We start from the raw sequence: 20,710 nt of genomic DNA on the forward strand, positions 1-20,710 counted from the left end.
GTGGTGTGAATGTGGTGAGGAAACCAACAATTGCACTGAATTATTGTAATCAAAGCGTTTAATACTGATCAAAGCAAATCGATCCACGATCACGCAGCCTGCAACCTGCTGCACGGAGGACGAGGTGGACATGGATCTCTCTCTCCTAAGTGTACGAACTCTGCGTATTTCACTGGTTTATCCAACTCACAGATCACAACCATTCCCTGGGATAACACTCAAGCAATCATTCCTGGTAGAGCTTAATGCTGATTCAGGCTATTTGAACTGACCTCGCTGAGCGTATTCATGCCAAACAGCTACATCTAAAAATGTCCATTGCAAAAGTGAGGACATTTTGGCCAGTCCTCACTCAAAGGGATGTTTGAGGGTTAAGACTTTTAGGGCAAGAGTTATCCCATCTTCCATCATTGTGAGGATATTTGGATGATCCTCACAAATTCAAAGGCTTAAACACTTGGTTCCTTGGGGTTATGGTAGATGTTAAGGTTATAATCAGGTGTTAGAGTTATAATTAGGTTTAGGTTAGGGTTGCGTTCAGTTGTGATGGTTAAGATGAGAGAGAAAGAGAGAGAGAGAGAGACACACAGAGAGACAGTGAGAGAGAGAGAGAGAGAGCGGAGGAGTTCAGTGCCACCGACACACCACGCTGCTGGAGCCGAGAACAGGAGCCTCATCAACGGGAGCTTTCACTCGCTGTAGGCGGAGAGGGATGTGAGAGATGCGGGCTCCGCGCTGGACGGACCCCCAGCTGTTGTGTTTGTCCTCTCGGTGATTGTCAGTCCCGCACCCGCCGCCGCCGCTGCTGCAGCTCCGCTCCCGGCTCCCCTCGGTTCACTTAACGGAGCAGCCCCGGAGGAGAAATCACAGGGACTATGTGAGCATCATGCTCGCCGTGAGATGCCTGCTGTTCGCCGCAGTGTGTGCACGGTGCGCCGCGACAGGTAAGAGGCTCCAGGGTTCAGTTTGACCCGGAGGAAGCTGCGCGTTTTCTGTCATGTCGTGTTATTGCGGCCGCTCGACACATCGACCAGCACCGTGCGATTGTTGCATCGGCGTCAACAAGCGTCTCTTCGTCGGCTCAAAAAGCAGAAATAATAGATGTTAACATCCAGTCAGATCCACCCTCCAGTGCACTGATCCTCCCCCGGTGTCCTCTGCAGGTCTGCCGCCTGCACAGGAGCTCGTTCAGCCCAGGCGGCTCCTGCAACAGATCCACTCCCCGGAGGAGCTGCTCCACAGCCGCCTGGACACCCGGGTCAGGAACCACACTTCCAGGGTACAGGTGAGCGTCTCCCGCACCTGGGACTGGTGTTAATCATCCACTCATCCTCCAGCACTGTGATCACAACGAACCCCTTCATTTATTATCAGTTTGTGCACATATCACCGAGATCAGGGTTCCTGCAGCATCTCCAGGACAGGGGCTTTAAACATCTGGATTCATTCACCTTCTGATAAATGGCTGGGTTCCTTCACACAAAATGAGATGATGAGGATTTCCAATCTGTTAAACTCTTCAGGGATTCTCCCATTAGTGAAACATCGATATATGTTCCTCTTTCTTTATTACAACATTACCAATTTAAATATTTTTAGTTGCAGCCTTTCATAGATAGTTTTGGCCCTTAAATATTTTTTTTTACTACTTGCACAATGTGGAGTTATGCAGCTATGGTACAGCCACTTGATATAGATCTGTCCTGGCTTTAATATTTACTGCACAGATGTAAAAACTTTTAGATTACAGATTAATAGTGGAAAGAAAGCTCACATTTTACATAAACAATGTTTATGTTCTCTACTAATGCTCTAAACAGTTGGTTGTATTTGTGTTTACTTTTTTTTAATAGTAATTTATAATACAGTTTATGGCTTCAATTGCATTTCCTTGTCATAAGGGTTTTGTAACTGTTTACAAATCAGTATACAAGCATCTGTCACCAAATATCCATATTGGTCTCACCGTAACTGCCACATTATTATATATATTATTAAAAATTATACTGTATGTTCCCATTTTGTTCCGAATGTAATTTTTCCAATGCCCACTCTTTAACCATAAAATAAAACAAGAACAATATGCAAACAACAATATCCATGATGTGAGAAAGAAATCATGTAATAAATACAAATGCATATTAAAGGAAAACAGAGACTTTGGTATATAATCAAAAATGTACCATCAGAGAGCTGACAGCCTTTTCTTGTTCTCTGCTTCATCTGATGTCACCCCCACATCACCGTGTGACACCTCCTCATGATGCTCAGCTTACTCACGGCAGAAAAACACCTCAGCCCACCCCTCACCTCTGCCATCTGCTCCACCTCTCCACCCTGTTAGATTATATTTCATACCTCCACCTGTCCTCTCTCATTACCTTCGCTATAAAACACTATCTGTCAGTGGATATGACACGGCTCGGACCTTGAGCTGCCCTCTGTGGTCAGCAGGTTGTCTCGTGACCTTTCCGTCTTATCTGAGACTGGAGGATGTTGGCAGCCTAAGTGCTGTCATGTAATGTGAATTTAGACGTGAGGTTGAAACTGTTCAGCGTTTGTCTTTAAAACTAAATTTAAAACAAAACTCCCCCAAGAATACAAAGATTATCGTCTGTGAGGATTTGACATTGAGAGTAGTTAAAGGTGGGTTTATTTGGTTTGTCAATAGAACAGGAATAAGTCAGATTCAAAGCAGCCATAATTAATATTTTGGTTTTAGCCATGGATCAATTGACTGCGTGTAATGTGAAACGTGTTGCTTACAAATCCACAGGGATTTATTTTTCAGTGTCTTTCAGCTCTTTGTTTCCTCCACCAAGGAGATTATGTTTTCATCGTCACGACACATTAATGGACAGATCACCATGACACTTGGTGGAATGGTGCAGTATGGGTCAGAGAAGAATCTACTGCATTTTTGTGGATCAAAGGGAGGACCCAGGAATTATTTTTTACTTTCACAAGCATCGGGGCGTCGGGAAGTGCTACCCCTCACCTGAATGTTCCACAAATGTAACGTTGTTGTGAACGCATTTGACCCGAACCGTTAAAATCTTCACAGTGTTTTCATGCAGTTTTCTTCTCTTCCCTCATGAGGGCTATTGTGGGTTTTTTTTATTGTCCAGTATATGGACCCAGTGGAGGTTCAGACTGATACTAAGAGGTTTGCATGGTAATGCTAATGAGACCTTCCTCGCTGCTTGGCCTGTAAGTATCCCACTGCTGGGAGCCACCACAGAGCTCTGTCTTGTAATGAGGATGGGGTTCACCTTGGAGCAAGGTTAGACTGAGCCGATGAGCCCCAACGCAGAGTTTCGTCGAGGGCTGTGTCGCCTTCAGGGAGAGGTCACTGACGGAGGGCGGTCCCTTATCACCAGACTCCTTTGTTGCTTTGTTCTGGATTCACGCTGTTTAATAATTCCATATTGAACATTCATCACTTCTCTTCCCTCCTCCTCTTCTCTCCCCTCATCACATTCTGTCACTTTTCTTTTCTTATTCACAGTTCTGTCAAAGCTTGAAATACTTGACAAATTAGTGAGTCATTTGTTTGAGTCACTGACTGGGGCCAAGGCTGCAGGAATGTAGATTAGGGATACACGCTGTACTTCTCTAAAAGTGAGATGTTAGACGTCCAAAATACTTTATTCAGTCTGTTTCTCTTCTGCTGGAAGTCGTGTTCCCTCACTCACCTCATCAAGCCTTTGATCAAATCATATCCGAGAGACATCTTTATGCTAGTTTAGCTTAATATTCTGAGCCATAGATTTTCAAGGATGACATTGATTCATCAAGTAAAAAGTCCCGTCTGAACTCTCCCTGTGCTTCTACAGTCTAAAGTGAATGGACATCAAGTGGCCATATTAAATAAGATTCAATTCAGACTTTAGATCTGGTGCAGATCCAAATAAAATTCCAGATCTAGTGCAATATAAATGTGGTTTCATAAGGGGCCTGTTGGTCCCTGGCTGAGGTTTCTCTTCCTGTTTTCCAGTCTCACGCCACATCTCCCAACTTTTCCCTTTCTCCATCTCTCCCTCAGCCGGTCCACCTGGCCCAGTGCAGCTTCCTGGTGGAAGCTTACGGCACATCCTTCATCCTTGACCTGGAACTCAACCAGTAAGTGAACACGTCCTCGCCACAGAGCCAGCAAACAGCACCTCAGTGGTTACACCAGTCACAAACAGAACTGTACTAACACACACACACACTGTTTTTTCTGAAACAATCTGTTTTTACGCAATCGCACATTCTTGAAAATGGGCATCTGTTTTGCATATTTGTAAGTGGTAGGGATTTTCCGTTTCCTGTACTCGCTGAAATATGTTTTTCTTGTGGATGCTGTTGTTGATGTTGTCTGTGTTTTTGCAAACTCTTGTTGCACAACAAATTTCCCCTTGTGGGACAATAAAGAAACCAAACCTAACTCTTACTACTCTTACTCTTTGTTGAAACAACACTGTAGACCTCCCCTCCCCCTCCTTCTTGCTCCACACATATTTTCCTCTAATGGACCATATTATTCTAACACCTCTCGCTGGCTGTACACACACTTTGTTAATCCAGACTGACGCTATACTGACGATGATGATTGTTCTGTTAATTATCATTTTAATAGTCTCACAGTGTTATTGTCTAATGCAGGTATGGAAACTCAACGTTAAAGTGATTATTGTCCTTCTCTTCTCTCCAGCGATCTCCTGTCTACAGACTATGTGGAGCGTCACTATGACGACGATGGGCAGCCGTCAGAGAATCTGGTAGGACTACGATTATAGAGCTTGTTGTACCATTATAGAAATTATGCTTATTTGCTTTCTTACCAGGAGTTAGTGGATGAAATTGACTGCACTCTCAGGGTTGTTCAGTAAGTAGGGAACTGTAGCGTGGCTCTGTCCAACAACTACAAAATATTATAACAAGCAAATCAAAAGCTCACTAATTAACTAATACAGTTTTTGTTTAATCTGAAAAAAAATTAATTAACAATTTCTTGCCATAGAGCAACGACCGTATATAAGGATGGACAACGTTAACGCTGCCCAAAGGTGAAGCCAAAGCATCTTATGTGCCCCCCTGGTGGCCGACTTCAGTATAGGTCACAAACCCAATCTCCTCCATGTTAGTTTCTGGAACAAATGTCAGGATTGACAACTGAGATTGACTGACGATTGGTCGAACGATTGATCACTACCACGCCTCCGTCATCCAATCGCTACTACGCAGACTCTGGCTCCAAATATGCAGAATGGCTGGAGGCGTTTGTATGCCGGGATGTTTTGGCTTCATTTCTGAATAATTGGAGTTAAATAAAAGTAGAGAAGAATAAAGAAGAAAATCCACCAATATCAGCAGCGTGTGTTCGTTCTTAACCTCATGGCAGAACTGTGAAACTGAATTGTGAGGCTGGTGTGAATGGCGATGACGATCTCTGGCGGATTATTAGCTCGGACTCTGGTTTCCTCTGCCCGTTGAAGTCACAGATGTGTCTCCAAAAAATGAATCAGACTAATGTTTAAATTGCTGTCATGCTCCTCTCTGTTATGCAGGAGTCTAGTGAGAGAGAGAGAGAGAGAGAGAGACGGACAGTTGATGCTGGGAGACCGTCACTTTCTGTCTTTATTTCAGCCTCTTTCCGTCTCTTTCTCGCCACTGCTCTGACTCCCTCTCTCTTTCTTTCACCCCCTCTTTTCTCTACCAAAGACCACCTGACCAATCAGTAGATGGTTGCCGTGGTAACCAGCAGTCAGCAGCAGCAGCAGCAGCAGCGTGGGTCTGCTTTGTCGTGTCGTGAGGGGAATTGAAATCATGTCCAGAAAGAATAATCCAAATGTTTAAACCACCTTGTGACATGACCTTTAGGAACAGACGTGATCATTATTCCATATAAGAACTATATATAATATTATGCGCAAGACGATAATTCTATTAATGATGTCTCTATATAATAATAAAAAAACAGTAAGTCATCTCATCAAACATGTATGTAGATTATGTAAAATAAAAGGTTATGCGCAGGAAGGCAATTTTATTATTCTCTAAAAGGATTGGTGATACATTTATTTCAGAGCTCGATCGATAACAGCCCCCCATCCTCCACCAACACTCTCCATCTTGATTTATTTAGTTTTATTGATGTGCCAATAAATCCCCCTTTGTGTGTCACTCTTTTATTGGTCCCCGTGGATCTGTGCTATTGCACTGAGCTGGTGACTGACTCGTTTGGATTGAATCTCAATGACACACGACTGAAAGAGGAACTGAGTTAGGGATGAGGATAGGCTCAAATTGACAGGAGCTGTTTCATGTATTAGTCTGCGTCCCGCTGAAATGCTTGTCTCTTTGATTTTTTCGTTTCTCATCCCCTACCATCACAAATGTCCCATGAGTCTGTGCACAACTATTGATCACACACTGTAATCTGCACATAACATACAAGATGTCAACAGGGAAGACATCGCTTTTTTGAGTTCTTGACACCCTGATCGATAGAATACTGAGAGCACAGACCCCGACCAAGGCCGTTTGGATTTATCACCTTATTGTATATTCATGTGTTTATATCAGACACATAAACCATGCACATAGAAAGGTTCTGCAATCTCACATTAAAAGCAGGCAACGTTTTGATTCACAAAATCAGGATCATAACTTGGATCCGCACCAAATTTCACCAGTTCTTAGATGTCGCCTGATCTGTTTCATAAAATCTGGAGAGGTAATTTAAATTTTAAAAATCAAAATGGATCCACCCTCTGATCGCGGTCCGCGGCTAAATATAGTGGGTTTCTCCTCCCACTCATTCCACATTCTTCCACCAGTCTGTAGTCTTTGCGTAATGCTGCTAACAAACAAATGCAGATGAAAACATAATCTCATTTACAGACTAATGCATTGATAAAGAATGTTTTCCACCCTTTATCAGGTTGCAGCATTGTATATTAGATAATTGTCTTAGCACCTGACCATAGATGATGTCAAACACACAGAGGAAGAGTTTTAAAGTGATTTGTGACCATTAATCTTTTAACACATTCATCTGCTCGAGTGTGGCTTTATTGTGTCTGTGTAGAAAACAAATCTCTTCTGTGAATAAACATCCTTGAGGATGTCAAATATTCTTGATCAATGCCTTTCTTAGTTCCTGTTACTTTCCCCCCAGTCCTCTCCAGCAATCCAGGGTCATAGGGGTTAAACTCCCCCTTGTCTAATTCAGTTTGTTCCATTTACGTGTGCCAGCAGTTTTTATTTCATTCATCTCGTCATTTAGCTCTGATGTAACATCCCTGCCTGAGCAGCACTGATGATATTTAATGACGAAGCCTGTTCTGTGAAGCCCGTACATCTCGTCTGCAAACTCCCTCACAGTCAGTGTGTGTCTGCTGTGTCAGGCAATTTGATTTCCTCCATTTAGCCTTGTAATCCTACCTTTTATTTATTTATGATCCTGCCCCGGGCTAAGTGCTGTGGCCTGTCTCACTCGACTAGATGACTAATGAAAGTCCTTTTTCTTCCTGAACAAATCAACTGATGCTGAATATAGAAATGCATCATTAAAAAAATATTTAGACTAAACTGAAGTTATAACTTTTGATTAATATTTAAGAATCGATGCGATAATATAGAATTGAATTTAACCTTTCTCTCATTTTTTTGCAAAACTAGTTGCCATCTAGGTTGGCGGAACATTGTTTAGCTTCTCCCAGGTCAGGAGCCTGGAAGAGCAGAAAGGGCGTTTTTCATGTTTGTGTCTGACTTGAATAGATTTTATTTTTCCAGCTTTGAGTTACAGCTCAGAGTAAAGGTTGGCGATGCGTAAATAAGCTCCCTGTTGCCTCTTTTCATTTCGGTCTATTAGTCGTGCCAGACAACAGGAGTCTCAGGTGGCAGACTATCATTATTGGGGTTCATTACAAACACCTGAAACTTACCCCCACACACACTCACACACACACACACACACACACACACACACACACACACACACACACACACACACATTCACACACATTCACATACCAAGTAGTTCCAATAAGTAGCTACAAAGACTTGGCTATATTCTCCGTCCACGTACATGTGACATGCCTGATTATTAAAATTCTCTCCTGAATGCAACTCTCTCGACCGCGCACACTTTTGATAGTTAAACACATGGCAGTGTAGCGTGTCTGACAGCGGTACTGTCTCCTCTCTCACTGTCGTAATCGGATCATTCCTGTACTGTGAGAGGCGGCGTGGAAACACTATATTCCAAACATGATCATCTCAGTGGAGCCTCTCAGGGGGAATATGAATAATCAGGTCAAGGTATCTCGAAGCCGGGTGCACGGGCAACACCTCACAGTAATTCTTCCAAACCACCAATGACAGACACAGACACACTAACACAGTTTATTTTATCCAATGCTAAAGAAGCCATTTATTATTCCAGCCTTCAGAATGGTTGTAATGTCTTAAAACCAGAGAGATTATTGTTAATCAATGTCACTTGAATAGTTTTGGTGACCAACAGAAATCATGAGTCATAATGGGGGGGGGGGCATGAAGTTTTAAATACGTGAGCATTTATCAGCCAGAGACTGTCTGGTGAAAGATACTATCAAGTTGCATGCTGGGAAACGTAGGATCTGAAAGCCAGGATGCATCTCAACTGCATTGATTTTTTTTCTGCCCTTTTAAAATCTGTCTCTTCCATGTCCTTCGAGTTCATTTATAAATTACTGGAACATTTTTGTAGAATATCTTGTATAAAATATACACACACTGCATTACAATTAGTTTACACATGAAACTGTATACTGACACAAAACTGACTGTTTTGATATAAACTTGTTGTTTCATGTTAGGGTCAAGATTTAATTCACGTTGTGCACACACTTACCTTTTATTGAAACCGGATCACGTCACTAAGTTTCTCCCGTTTGACCCATGGCCTTCCTGGACTTTAATTAATCTCTCCATCACACATACACACACACACACACACACACACACACACACACACACACACACACACACACACACACACACACACACACACACACACACACACACAGTATGCACACAGCTTTTCTTTGCTGAAACCCAACTCAGCTTCAGCCTCTGCAGGTGTAGGTTTTCCCCGGCGTTAAACACTAGTCACTGATACCCTTCAGTGCACCCACCAGGCCGCCTATAGGCCCCAGGCTGTCAGTGTACACCTACTCTGTGTTTACATAGAGTTTAGGAGATCAGCGACACTTTGAGGGGCTCAGTCGCTGTTGGTTTCACTCTCTGAAATCTTGATGTGGACGTGTCACTGGACGATGGTGGGTTTGGTGTCTCAGTGTTATCTTTGATTTGATCGTCAGGGGGGAGAGCACTGCTATTACCACGGGCGAGTGCGTGGGCTGCCCGGCTCCTGGGCTGCTGTGTCCACCTGCCACGGTCTGAGGTGAGTCTGAACCTTGTTACTTCACCTGAAATCAGGACTCAGTTGGTGTTTCTTGATGTGAAAAACATTTTCAGAAGCTGCTGTGAATAAAAATGAAGCAAAATCAGTATCATTTAAAATAAACAACAAAAATTGCAAAACAAATACAGTTAGAAGCAAATAGTTTTTAAACCTAAAAACTATAATTCTCCTTCACTACTTCAAGGACTGCCAGCGCAGGTCCTAACCTTCCTCTGTGTTTTGTTTTCAGAGGGATGTTTTCTGACGGGAAATTCTCTTATGGGATTGAACCTGTTGCCAGTGGAGAGGTGAGTCAGGACGTCAGTGAAGCGGATCATGCACTTATCTGTTTCCTCGGCTGCAGCAAGGTTGTGTGAAAAACAGTGAAGTCTCACCTTGTGAATCTCAGTGAATCCAGACAGTGTTACTCTACCTCTGAGTTGCCGTATGGAAAATATTCAGCTGACACACAATCCACCATCACTGAAACCTCACTGTCTCATATCTAAACGGAGAATCACCTGTCAGACGATACGTATGAATTAGTGATGAAACAACAAAAGGTTTAAGTTGCTTTTTGGATCTTTCAAAAAAATATTCAGATTTGATTTGAGAGTAGAGAAAAGAAATGGCTGAGCATTTGTTCCATTAAGACCCGCAGCAGGAGAAGTGCAGCTCAATTACATAGACTGGAGAGATGGATCAATAGCAGCTCATCTTCAAACTCACCTCACTCTCTGTCTCTCTCCTCCGTGCTCTATCTCAGATGGGTCATTTTCATAAAGTATTTATCCCCAGCTCGAGTGTTCCACAGCGTCCAGTAGTGTTATTGCCATTATGACAGTCCGGTGACTGATTAATTATGCACCACAGCACTTCTCTCCCCCGTTGATCCTTCTGTAGCTCAGAGGACACGGCAGCACTTTCCTCAGACAGAGAAGCTTTTAAGTTCAAAATCATTTCACGGCCGGGATTATCTTAAAACATGTTTTTGTCTTGTCTGAGGAGATCACTGCACCTGCACTTTCTCAGAAGGGAGTTTTGTCATTTCTCTTCTATTGCTTAAAGCCTGGAACACCTTTTTAAAAGGCAATGTCGGATTTCCATCTGACTTGATTCCAAACTTTTGGTGTAATTTTGATTCCAGCAGTTTTTTATCCTAGATAATACTTTTAAAAATGTGTTTTTCTGCTAACGTAAAAAGATAATGAGTTTTTTAAATACACTTTCGGTTGGTCTTAGTCGTCCTCTCAAGCAAACATTTTCTTAAACTTTAAATTCACTGACCACTTTTTAACCCTTTCCCCACCGTCTCTTTCTCTCTCATGTTTATTCCTGATGCCCTTCAGGAGAATAATGAACACATTGTGCATCGCATGCCGGACATCGACCTCTTCCACCCTCCCTGTCCAGGTAGGACCTCCGCTTTGATAAGAGGAAAAGTTTTTTAATTTTAATTCCTCCTGAGGTGGTGATAAAGAAATAAGCATATCTGGTTAAACTTTGTGATTGATGCATATTTGTATTTGCATCTGTGGGTGCTGTAGGTCAATAGATTAACCTGAGAGTTTGATGAGACCTGGCAGGAGGACAAACACACACACACACACACACAGACACACACACACACACACTCTGCAGAGTACGATGTCCTCCTCAGGTTGTCTCGCTGCCCTTCTCGACCTTGCTAAACGTCTCATTTGGCACTATCTCTTCTGTCTCTCCTCTCTGTCTCCTGACACTCTCTGGATTCACCTCCTTCCTCCTTCCTGTTACCCTCCCTGCCTCCTCACCTCTCTCTCTCTCTCCCTCCCCATTTAGCCTGTTATGCTCTCCCCTTTCCTCCCCTCCTCTCCGGTGGCTGTGTGATATTGATTTCTCCTGCAGATTAGTGGACTGAAATACATGTTGCATCCATCTCGGACTGATGACTGGCCACTTTTCTATTTCACTCTAACGTAGTCCGTGTTTCTCCATACATCTGTGTGTGTGTGCGTGCGTGTGCGTGCGTGTGCGTGCGTGTGTCAGGATGCTCTGTGAACAGCACAGGGCCTGAGGGGCAGCCAGATGGCCACAATGAAGGAGACAGAGAGCTGAGGGATGAAGACGACTGGTCTGAGGAAGAGGAGCCTGTCGTCACAGGAAGACTGAGACGCTCTAAAAGACAAGTCAGTGTTCATGCAGCCTCGTCCTCCCAGCACACACCTCCACGTTCTCATGCATGCAGATGACCTGCCAGGAAGTTGTCACATGCATTGAGGAGAGTGTTGAGATATGCAAACACGGTTAATATTTTATGGAGACGTCTGTCTGATGCCAAATCTCTACGCACTCGCTCACAGCTTGTCTCAGCTTCCATGTTTATAAAAATCACAGGATCAGTTAAAAAGAGAGACGGAGATGTGCTTTTTGAAATCAGAGGAAACTAAGTCAATAATGACAAATCATAATATACATTATCTCAAGGCACTTTACATAGAAGGTCAAGACCTTAACTTCCTCCCCAAGTTGTGTTTCTTTCTCAAGGACAAAGACTAGAGTTTCACTGGCATCAGCACTTTTAATCTGTGTGAGTGTGTGCGAGTAATGGTTTCACCTGCTGGGTTTGTGTGTGTGTGTGTCTGTGTGTTGTGTGACTGTTTGTCCTGTGTGAAGGTTATTATGACTCTGGACTCAGGCTGTGTGGATTTCATTTTCCTCCTTCAGGTGCGGCGAGGCCATCGCACCGTCCAGACTGAGACCAAGTACATCGAGCTGATGGTGGTGAACGACCATGAACTGGTGGGTCCTTTCTTTCAACCAGCTGAGTTAGATGTACTCATTCACAAATCGATTTTAAAATAGTTTCTCTTCTGCTTCTGTTAGTTTGTGCAGCTCCGTCGCTCGACCACTCAGACGAAGAATTTTGCCAAAGCGGTGGTGAACATGGCCGATGCGGTGAGTGGTTTTAAAATGCAACACAATCTTCAACACACACTTTAAAGATGGATGACGCGGAAATAGAGGCCCGATAGCAAGGTTTCACTATCGACAGGAACTCGACTAATCATGAGTGAGTCTCAATGTCAATCATGACGTTTCAACACGTTTCTAGAGCATCAATTATCCAAACTTATAGGAAAAATCTATTGTAGAGAATCGAATGACTTTAATATAACAACTTTATTTTTATAGCACCTTTCAAAACAGGAGAAATAAAAAACAAGTGAACAAAAGATCAAAAACAAGAAGCAAATGAACACAATGTCACTTAAAAGCAATAATACAAATCTAAAATCAAAGACAACAGCTGAAATAATACAAGGTCATTTCAAAGTAAGGGCACAAGAAAAGGATAAAAGAGACAGGTGATTGCAAAACTTTCTCCTTCACAATGAGACGTTTTATTCTCTCCATTGTTTTTACTGAAGTCATTTCTAACCTTCACAGGTCTGGTCTAAGATTGTGTTAAAGGATGTCGTGTATCAGAATTTCAGTTTTTATCAGTTGTCTCCTGCCGTCGTCTGATGACTGGACACCAGACAAAATAAAATAAATCACTGATGTGTGTTTTCGCTCTCTCCTCCTCACCTGCTGTATAATTCACTCCTTTGATGTGTCCAGATTTACAAGGAGCAGCTCAACACGCGCATCGTCCTGGTCTCCATGGAAACGTGGTCGTCTGAAAACAGGGTCTCCATTGGCGACGATGCCTTGCTCACCCTACGGGACTTCATGAAGTACAGGAAGGAGAGCATCAAGGAACGCTGCGACGCCGTGCACCTCTTCTCGTAGGTTCAGTCTGTCATTCTCCCTCCTTTCTCTCTACCTCTTCTGACTCCTTCTACTTCACCTCCGATACCTCCTCCCTATCCATCACATCCTCTTTCTCTTCACCCTTCCTTCCTCAACTTGTTCTCCCTTTCCCCCTTCCTCCTCTGTCTTCTGATTCCTTCTCCTCCTCCTTCTCCTTCTTCTCCTCTTCATCCCTCTTCCTCATCTCCTCCATCTCCTCTTACTATCATTGTAACTCTCCCTCATGTCTTCACTACAGAGGGAGGACATTCATGAGCAGCCGCAGCGAGGCGGCTTATGTCGAAGGCATCTGCTCCCTCACCAGGGGGGGAGGCATCAATGAGGTGAGACATGTGCCTCTCATATATCATGGAGTAAAAAAACTTTACAGAATTGACGATTTATTCTCAGAAGTCTTTAAGTTTGTCTGGTTTGCTCTTTTTCCTTCCATTGTATCTTTACTTGTTTTGTTTATGTGTTCTCAGTTTGGCAGCGTGGGGCCCATGGCCATCACGTTGTGTCAGAGTCTGGGCCAGAACATCGGGATGCTGAGGAACAAGGAGCGAACAGCCGCAGGTAAGAGCAAAGGAAACTAGACTGTTCACTGTCTAGTTTACTGTACTAACAGCTCCCTCAAGTGGCGAGAAGTCAGCATCACCTTTATTTGTGTAAATGTGTCCAGGAGACTGCAGGTGTCCAGATCCATGGCTGGGCTGCATCATGGAGGATACAGGGTAGAAGTTGCATTTGATTTTTTTTGCATATCTCTTCTATCCAGCTAATGATCTGCAATGTAATGACATATTTAAGGACTATACAAAGTACCTGACCTCTATATTTTGGTAGTATTACACAATGTTGTTGGTTGAAAGGTATTCAAACCATTTTTATTTCTGAAATTGAAAGTTTTCACCCATTTTCCAAAACAGTTATTGAATTTTACTTTTGCATTTTCTTTGTCCATCAGCTACTACCTGCCGAGGAAGTTTTCCCGCTGCAGCATAGACGAGTACCTGCGCTTCCTCCAGCAGGGAGGAGGCAGCTGCCTCTTCAACAAGCCCAGCAAGGTGAGACACCATCAGGTATTATCAGAGAAGGGAGGGTTACTCACGTGAATCATGGTGTGATGGGATTCATGCTGAATATCTTGAGAGTTCATTTATTTCAATGCTTTATAAACAATCAAAGCAAACCGTCCGACCTTAAAGATCTTTTTTTGGTTTTAATCAACAGCTGTTTGACCCACCAGAGTGCGGCAATGGATATGTAGAGCTGGGGGAGGAATGTGACTGTGGAACACTGGTGGTGAGTAAACTCCAATTAACTAATGGCTTTTTGAAACATATAAAACATAAACATATAAAACATATACTGCCAGTTGTGTGAGTTCAGGAAATCAAGGAAGCCTCGAAGCAAAAACTGATAATCTATAAATGTGTTATAAACCCTCCCTGTCCTGTAGGAGTGTGCTCGGAGTGGAGCCAACTGCTGTAAGAAGTGTACACTTACCCACAATGCCATGTGCAGCAATGGGCTCTGCTGCAGGGACTGTAAGGTGAACTGCTCTCATACGTCACCACACATTCAGCGATTTACTCAATTATCTCATTCAGTTCCATATCTGGTGTCAGTTTATCTCTTCATCCATGTTTTCTCTCTTCTTCTTCGATTGCTGGCGACAGTACGAGCTGAGAGGAGCGACGTGCCGTGAAGCAGTCAACGACTGTGACATTCAGGAGACCTGCACAGGAGACTCCAGCCAGGTAGGAAATGTGTAGAGAATTTTTGAAAAAAGAAATCTGAAACCCACCGTGACTCTGAGTGAACAGATGAGCTTCCTTCTCTTTCAGTGTCCTCATAATGTCCACAAACTGGATGGCTACATGTGTGATGCTGGCCAGGTAAAGACTTAATATGTGTATAATATAGTAAAATATTCTTCTCATACTGTCTGTTATCACATCATAACCACCCTCCTCCTCCTCAGGGTCGCTGTTATGGAGGCCGCTGTAAGACCAGAGATGGCCAGTGCAGGAATTTGTGGGGCTACAGTAGGTTTGGATTTGTTTGTGGGTTTATTTGTTTGTTAGCAAGTTTACACAGAGCAACTGAACAAATATCCATGGAAGTTGGTGGAAGGATGTGGTATGTGTCACAGAAGAACCCTTTACATTTTGGGGTGGATCCAGGATTTCTTTCACTCTCTGTAACATTGTGAGAGGCTGTTTTTAAAAAATGTCACCGTTTTTTTTTCTGGCATTTTCAGGGAACAGATTTTTATGATTGTTTGGAATTTGGTGCAGTTTGATTTGAGTGTTGGGCCTTGGTGGAGATATGAGCTTTACTGAATACCATGGCTGTAGTGAAAAGTCAAAGAATGTACAAAGCATTTGAGGTGTTTTTGAAAGAAGTCATTTTTCATTCAGCCATTGGGGTTATACATTCATTTAATCCAAATATGGATGACAGAGTGAGCTCACTCCAAGTGTCCTCTTCTCTCAGACTCGGCTGACAGGTTCTGCTATGAGAAGCTGAACTCTGAGGGAACAGAGAAAGGAAACTGTGGCCCAGACTCCACTGGTCAGGGATGGGTGCAGTGCAACAAGCAGTGAGTGAACACTGTAAACTATACAAACACCTCATATCTGAATTTCTAGCTATATTGTTGCATCTTGTGTCATTTTGCCTCCACCAGAGACGTTCTGTGCGGTTTGCTGCTGTGCACCAATCTGACGGAGAAGCCGAGGTTTGGCGAGCTGCAGGGGAAGCTCACGAGTCTGACCATCCACCATCAGAACAGATACTTGGACTGCAGGTGAGGAAGCTTGTTTCTGGGGCTTAAAGGGTTTGAACAGAAGATTTAAGGAATTCAGAAGGCTGTTTTTTTCGTTCCCTACATGAGGAAAAGATGGATCAGGTGTATGTTGAAGAGCTTGTATTTTTGTTTTAGTTGTCAGAGAAAGAGAGACGGATATCTACTCATATTTGTCTATTCCTCCGTATTTGTTTATGTTAATGACAAATATGTTTTTTTAAGCAGACTAATAAAGGTAAAGCAGTTGATGAGTTGTGAACAAAGCTTAGAGGAAACACTGATCCAGGAGGGATTCATCCATTCCTGAACTGATCCTGATGCTTGTACATGATTTAAATATCAACTCACAGTACATACAAGATTATGTGATGACAACTCGAGTCAAATACAACTGGAAATAATGTTGATAAAGAAATAATCATTTTTATGTGACAATCAAACCTGCAGGGGAGGCCATGCTGTGCTGGATGACGGTTTGGACCTGGGCTACGTGGAGGACGGGACGCCATGTGGGCCGAACATGATGTGTTTGGAGCGTCGCTGCCTCCCCGTCACCACCTTCAACCTGAGCACCTGCCCGGGCTCCTCGTCCTCACGCATCTGCTCCCACCACGGGGTGAGTCCGCCTCCGTTATCCAGATTTTGTTATGTTTGTTTTCTGTGACCTCCACAGGTTTGCTAGTAGAGATAAACTCTCCCCCTCGTTTCTCCTCCTCGTGCCTCAGACGTGCAGCAACGAGGTGAAGTGCATCTGTGATGTCGACTACACGGGGAAGGACTGCAGCGTCTTTGACCCCCTCCCCATCCCCACCCCGCCAGATGGCCCGGAAAAATACAAAGGTGAGCACACTGAGCAGTTTACCTCCACATACTGTCATCTTCATCAACAGGCGGCCACAACACAGGTAGAAAATTCCACACCCTGGTGAAATCACTGCTTTGACAAAAACAGAGAATGAAACAAAACTTATTTGTCTTCTATGTTTATCCCAAAACAAAGAAAGCACAACAGGATGGTCTGAATATGTAATATCACACCATCTCACTATAAAACTAAATAATGTGATATGGGGTTATAATAAATCTTTTTTTTTTTATGATACGGCAAATTATGAGAAAGTAGGGAGGGTATTGAAATAAAAAAAACAGTTAAATCACAAAATAGAAATTAGTGAAAGAAATTGTCTCAAATATATGAGCTTAAAATATAGAAAAGAAGCACAACATTATGAAATGCAGCATACACCAACAAAAAAAACATATTAATGAAAGAAATGTGAAATGATATGAAAAAAAAGTTCTCTCACTTGTTCCTGTGCAGAATTTAAAGAGTAATTTCACTGTATAATTTTACTACATCACAGTTTATCTATATCTGACTGTAAAGTATGAGACATAAATATACACACCAAATATGTTATATTCACACAAATGAATGTGCATGAACCACTGGAGTTGATTTTTTGCATCACCACTGATGACTCCACTGATAAATAAGGCAGAACATGTGAACATTATTTTTGATGCTTTACAGTCACATCATATTATAAGAACACCCCCACTGCTTTTTAAATTCTGTTCCTCAGCTGATTCACTGTTTGTTTCCCTCACCGGCTGACTCCTTCGCTCCCACAGGTCCCAGTGGTACCAATATCATAATAGGTTCGGTTGCTGGTGCAATTCTGGTGGCAGCGATAGTCCTGGGGGGAACTGGCTGGGGATTTAAGTAAGAGCTGTGGCATGCCTCCGTCTGTGTGTGCCTGCTGTGTTGCTCTGTCGGCTAACACACATGCCTGCGGCTCGCTGCTGAATGCTCCTCTCTGCTTGCTGCTTGATCCACACTAACGACCGGAGACCCTACAGGTTCATTATCGATGCTGGGGCAGTAGATGATTTTCCGTCTGTGGGTTTTCCTGGAGGAAGAGATGCTAGTACTTTTAACCCTTGTTGTACTTTAGGCTGCTACAATGTGTGGCATTACTAACATAGTATCTATGTATAGTATTTGTTTGATTTGCTGGGCCTGGTAGGTTTTTAAATTGCCCTGTAGCGATTGGTGGACGGAGCCACGGTAGCAAGTTCACAAAGATACACGTGATGTTGTTATAACATCTAATAACTAATTAAAACCAAACCTCACATCTAAATGAAGCAGATCCCACTAGTGGGATTAGAACTAACTAAAATGACAGACTAATTATCTTGAAGATAATTTTATTCAACGAGTATTTTAGTTTGGTCCCTGTCTCATCCACTAACCTGGAGGAGGTCTATACTGCAGCCAACCTCCAGCGGTTATTGAGATGCTCTGGCTTCACATTTGGGGATCCGTCATGTCGTCCATCTTTATGCACAGACACTGATAGAGATACGGTGACACAATCAGATGAATACAGCAGCTTTGCTGAGACATGCCTGCAGCATGCGAACCAACAACAAATGTCTTTCCCTCGCTGTATTCTTGATGCAGCTTGTAAGATAACAACAAATCCGCTTGCTGAATTCCTTGGTGGGAGAAGTTTAGTTTCTGGTTGTAAACAGAAGCTCAGGGAGAGAGATGATGCCTCAGTTTAGTGCTTCGCTTTCAAAGGCTTCGAGTTCACTGCATGTTTATTTTTCATGCTACATCCAACTCACATAAAAACATGGTTGTTTTACTCGTCTTTCTACTTCACTTGTTCTGTCTTTTTTTGTCTCCATCTTGATTCTGCCTTGTCGCGGATCCAGAAACATCCGAAGAGGAAGGTACGACCCCGCCTTTCAGTCCTGATTCCAAAAAATATAATCTTGCCCTGAATCACCATTCTTCGTCATCATGCCATCTATGTTTTATAAGAAGCTTCTTTGTCCTCTGACCGCACACCTCATTCAGACACTTACAGTTTGTCCCCAACTCACTCAAATGTTTTTTAATTAATCTTTCACACATTTTTTATTTAGTATTTGTCAGTTAAGGGTTGATTCTAATACATTCACATTACACAGCATTTATATACAGTTGTCTGTACATTATCCAACTTAACATAATTTTATTTCAGTGTATATTTAGTTTGCTTCATTAGTGTTTTTACTGCATGTCCTGTATTGACTTGGCTTCCATTTATAGAAAATAGCTGCAGTGTTGACTTTGTTATGTTCATTTCATAAGTTTCATAATAATAAAAGGTGAACATTTCTTATATGTTTTCATTTTTAGTTATTTTATGATTATCATTATTGTTTTCTGATCCATCTGCATGAGATCCTCAAAGATAGATTGATTCATCGATTCGTCAGTATTTTGTGGTTTCAGGCTCTTAAATAAAAAAACATATTAAAACACAGGACATTTTAATTAAATGGCTTCTTCCATCTCTTCTTCCTCCATCTTTTTCTTCTTCTCAAACTTCTCCTTCTCTTCCTTCTCCCTTTCATCTCCTCCCTCTACTTCTCCTGCTCCTCCTCTGTGACTTCTCCCTCTTTCTCCTCTACTTATCATAACTATTGTTATTTTCTTGATTGTCCTCTTTCTCATTTCCTGGTGTTTTACAGATCACATGAATCTACTGATTGAAAAAACGTCTGTAATGATAACAGTATTTGGTGGCACCAGTTCATTCTAGCTGCTGAGTTTGTTCTATCTGATTCTTTAGTCTTTATCTTCTCCTCTTCTTTCCTCTTCTCTTTCCAGATCTTCAGGAGTGTGAGTCACATCTCTCCGCTGTCCTGTCTTCCTTTACACTGTGTCCAGTCCGCTCTGAGGAGACAAAAACAAAATACATAAAATATGTCTTCCGCCTACGAGCCATCAGACCTTTCCCTCTCTCTGACTCTACTGAAGCTCTCTCCATCAGTATGTTCTTCCTGGTTGTTTTTTGTTTGGGAGGGGGGGCTGCGGTACAGAAACCCTGAGGGGCACATTCCCACAGATCTGAATGTTTTTATCTCGGACATCGAGCCCTTAGTTTACTCCTCTTTTCTTTTCTTTTCCCTCCTTCTGGTTACAGCTGCTCTTCTGCCATATTGACTGTTTTCCTGTTTTTTTACCCCTCCAGTGATGCTCATAGAGGAAGGCTGCGTCCTTCTCCTGGTTCTGAACTTTTTAAATGAAGCCTTCTGTTGTTACACAGTTGATATATTTTAACCTCATGGAGAAAAACGTTCACGTCTCCTCAGGAGTGTGACCAACTGCAATAGAAGTGTATAAATATACAGAATAGTGAATGTTGACCTTTAATCTCTGTAGATGAGGGTTATTTTTGTGTGTTAGGACTTTACATTCCACAGTACTAGCCATAATTTACCTTCTGATGCTGTGTTTCATTATCACTGCAGTGTCAATGCTTCAACATAATATGCATTAATGCACGAATTTATAGTTCCAACCTGTGAGGAAGCTTGTTCCGGTCGAATCCCTGTGCTGATGACGTTACCGCAGCCAAGCCAGATAGAGAAGTTACACATGTACACACAGAATGTTTAACCCTGCTGTATGATATGTAATCCATATAACACCAATCCGCATACACGTATGCTGAACATGGGTGCTGATGTACATAGTGTATCATAAGGTCGACTCATGTAGAAAGCAGTGACTCACTGCCGCCGAAGCACAAGAAAACTCCTCCTGCCTCGAAAAAACTTTACTCAGCAAGAGAGGATTCACATCTTTGCAGTTTTTACATCTTAAGGACATCTGAGCTCAG

At 42.6% G+C, this 20,710-nt stretch overlaps 1 protein-coding gene across 1 annotated transcript; it reads left to right on the forward strand.

Annotated features, from left to right (window-relative positions):
• The first annotated feature begins 595 nt into the window (after nt 1-595).
• On the forward strand, nt 596-19,858 carry adam11 (ADAM metallopeptidase domain 11). Its single transcript, XM_020083041.2, has 27 exons — nt 596-944; nt 1,164-1,285; nt 4,046-4,122; nt 4,697-4,763; nt 9,354-9,436; nt 9,687-9,744; nt 10,786-10,849; nt 11,465-11,604; nt 12,143-12,217; nt 12,302-12,373; nt 13,040-13,206; nt 13,470-13,554; nt 13,696-13,786; nt 13,893-13,944; nt 14,178-14,277; nt 14,444-14,515; nt 14,673-14,765; nt 14,893-14,973; nt 15,061-15,111; nt 15,198-15,261; nt 15,713-15,818; nt 15,906-16,025; nt 16,473-16,641; nt 16,751-16,865; nt 17,661-17,751; nt 18,753-18,770; nt 19,696-19,858. Exons 1-27 carry the CDS (start codon nt 887-889, stop codon nt 19,709-19,711), a joined length of 2,307 nt encoding a protein of 768 aa, XP_019938600.2. The 5' UTR covers nt 596-886; the 3' UTR covers nt 19,712-19,858.
• Nucleotides 19,859-20,710: the final 852 nt, after the last annotated feature.

Source organism: Paralichthys olivaceus, chromosome 21 (assembly GCF_024713975.1).
Source record: "Paralichthys olivaceus isolate ysfri-2021 chromosome 21, ASM2471397v2, whole genome shotgun sequence".
In the NCBI taxonomy this organism is placed as follows: Eukaryota; Metazoa; Chordata; class Actinopteri; order Pleuronectiformes; family Paralichthyidae; genus Paralichthys; species Paralichthys olivaceus.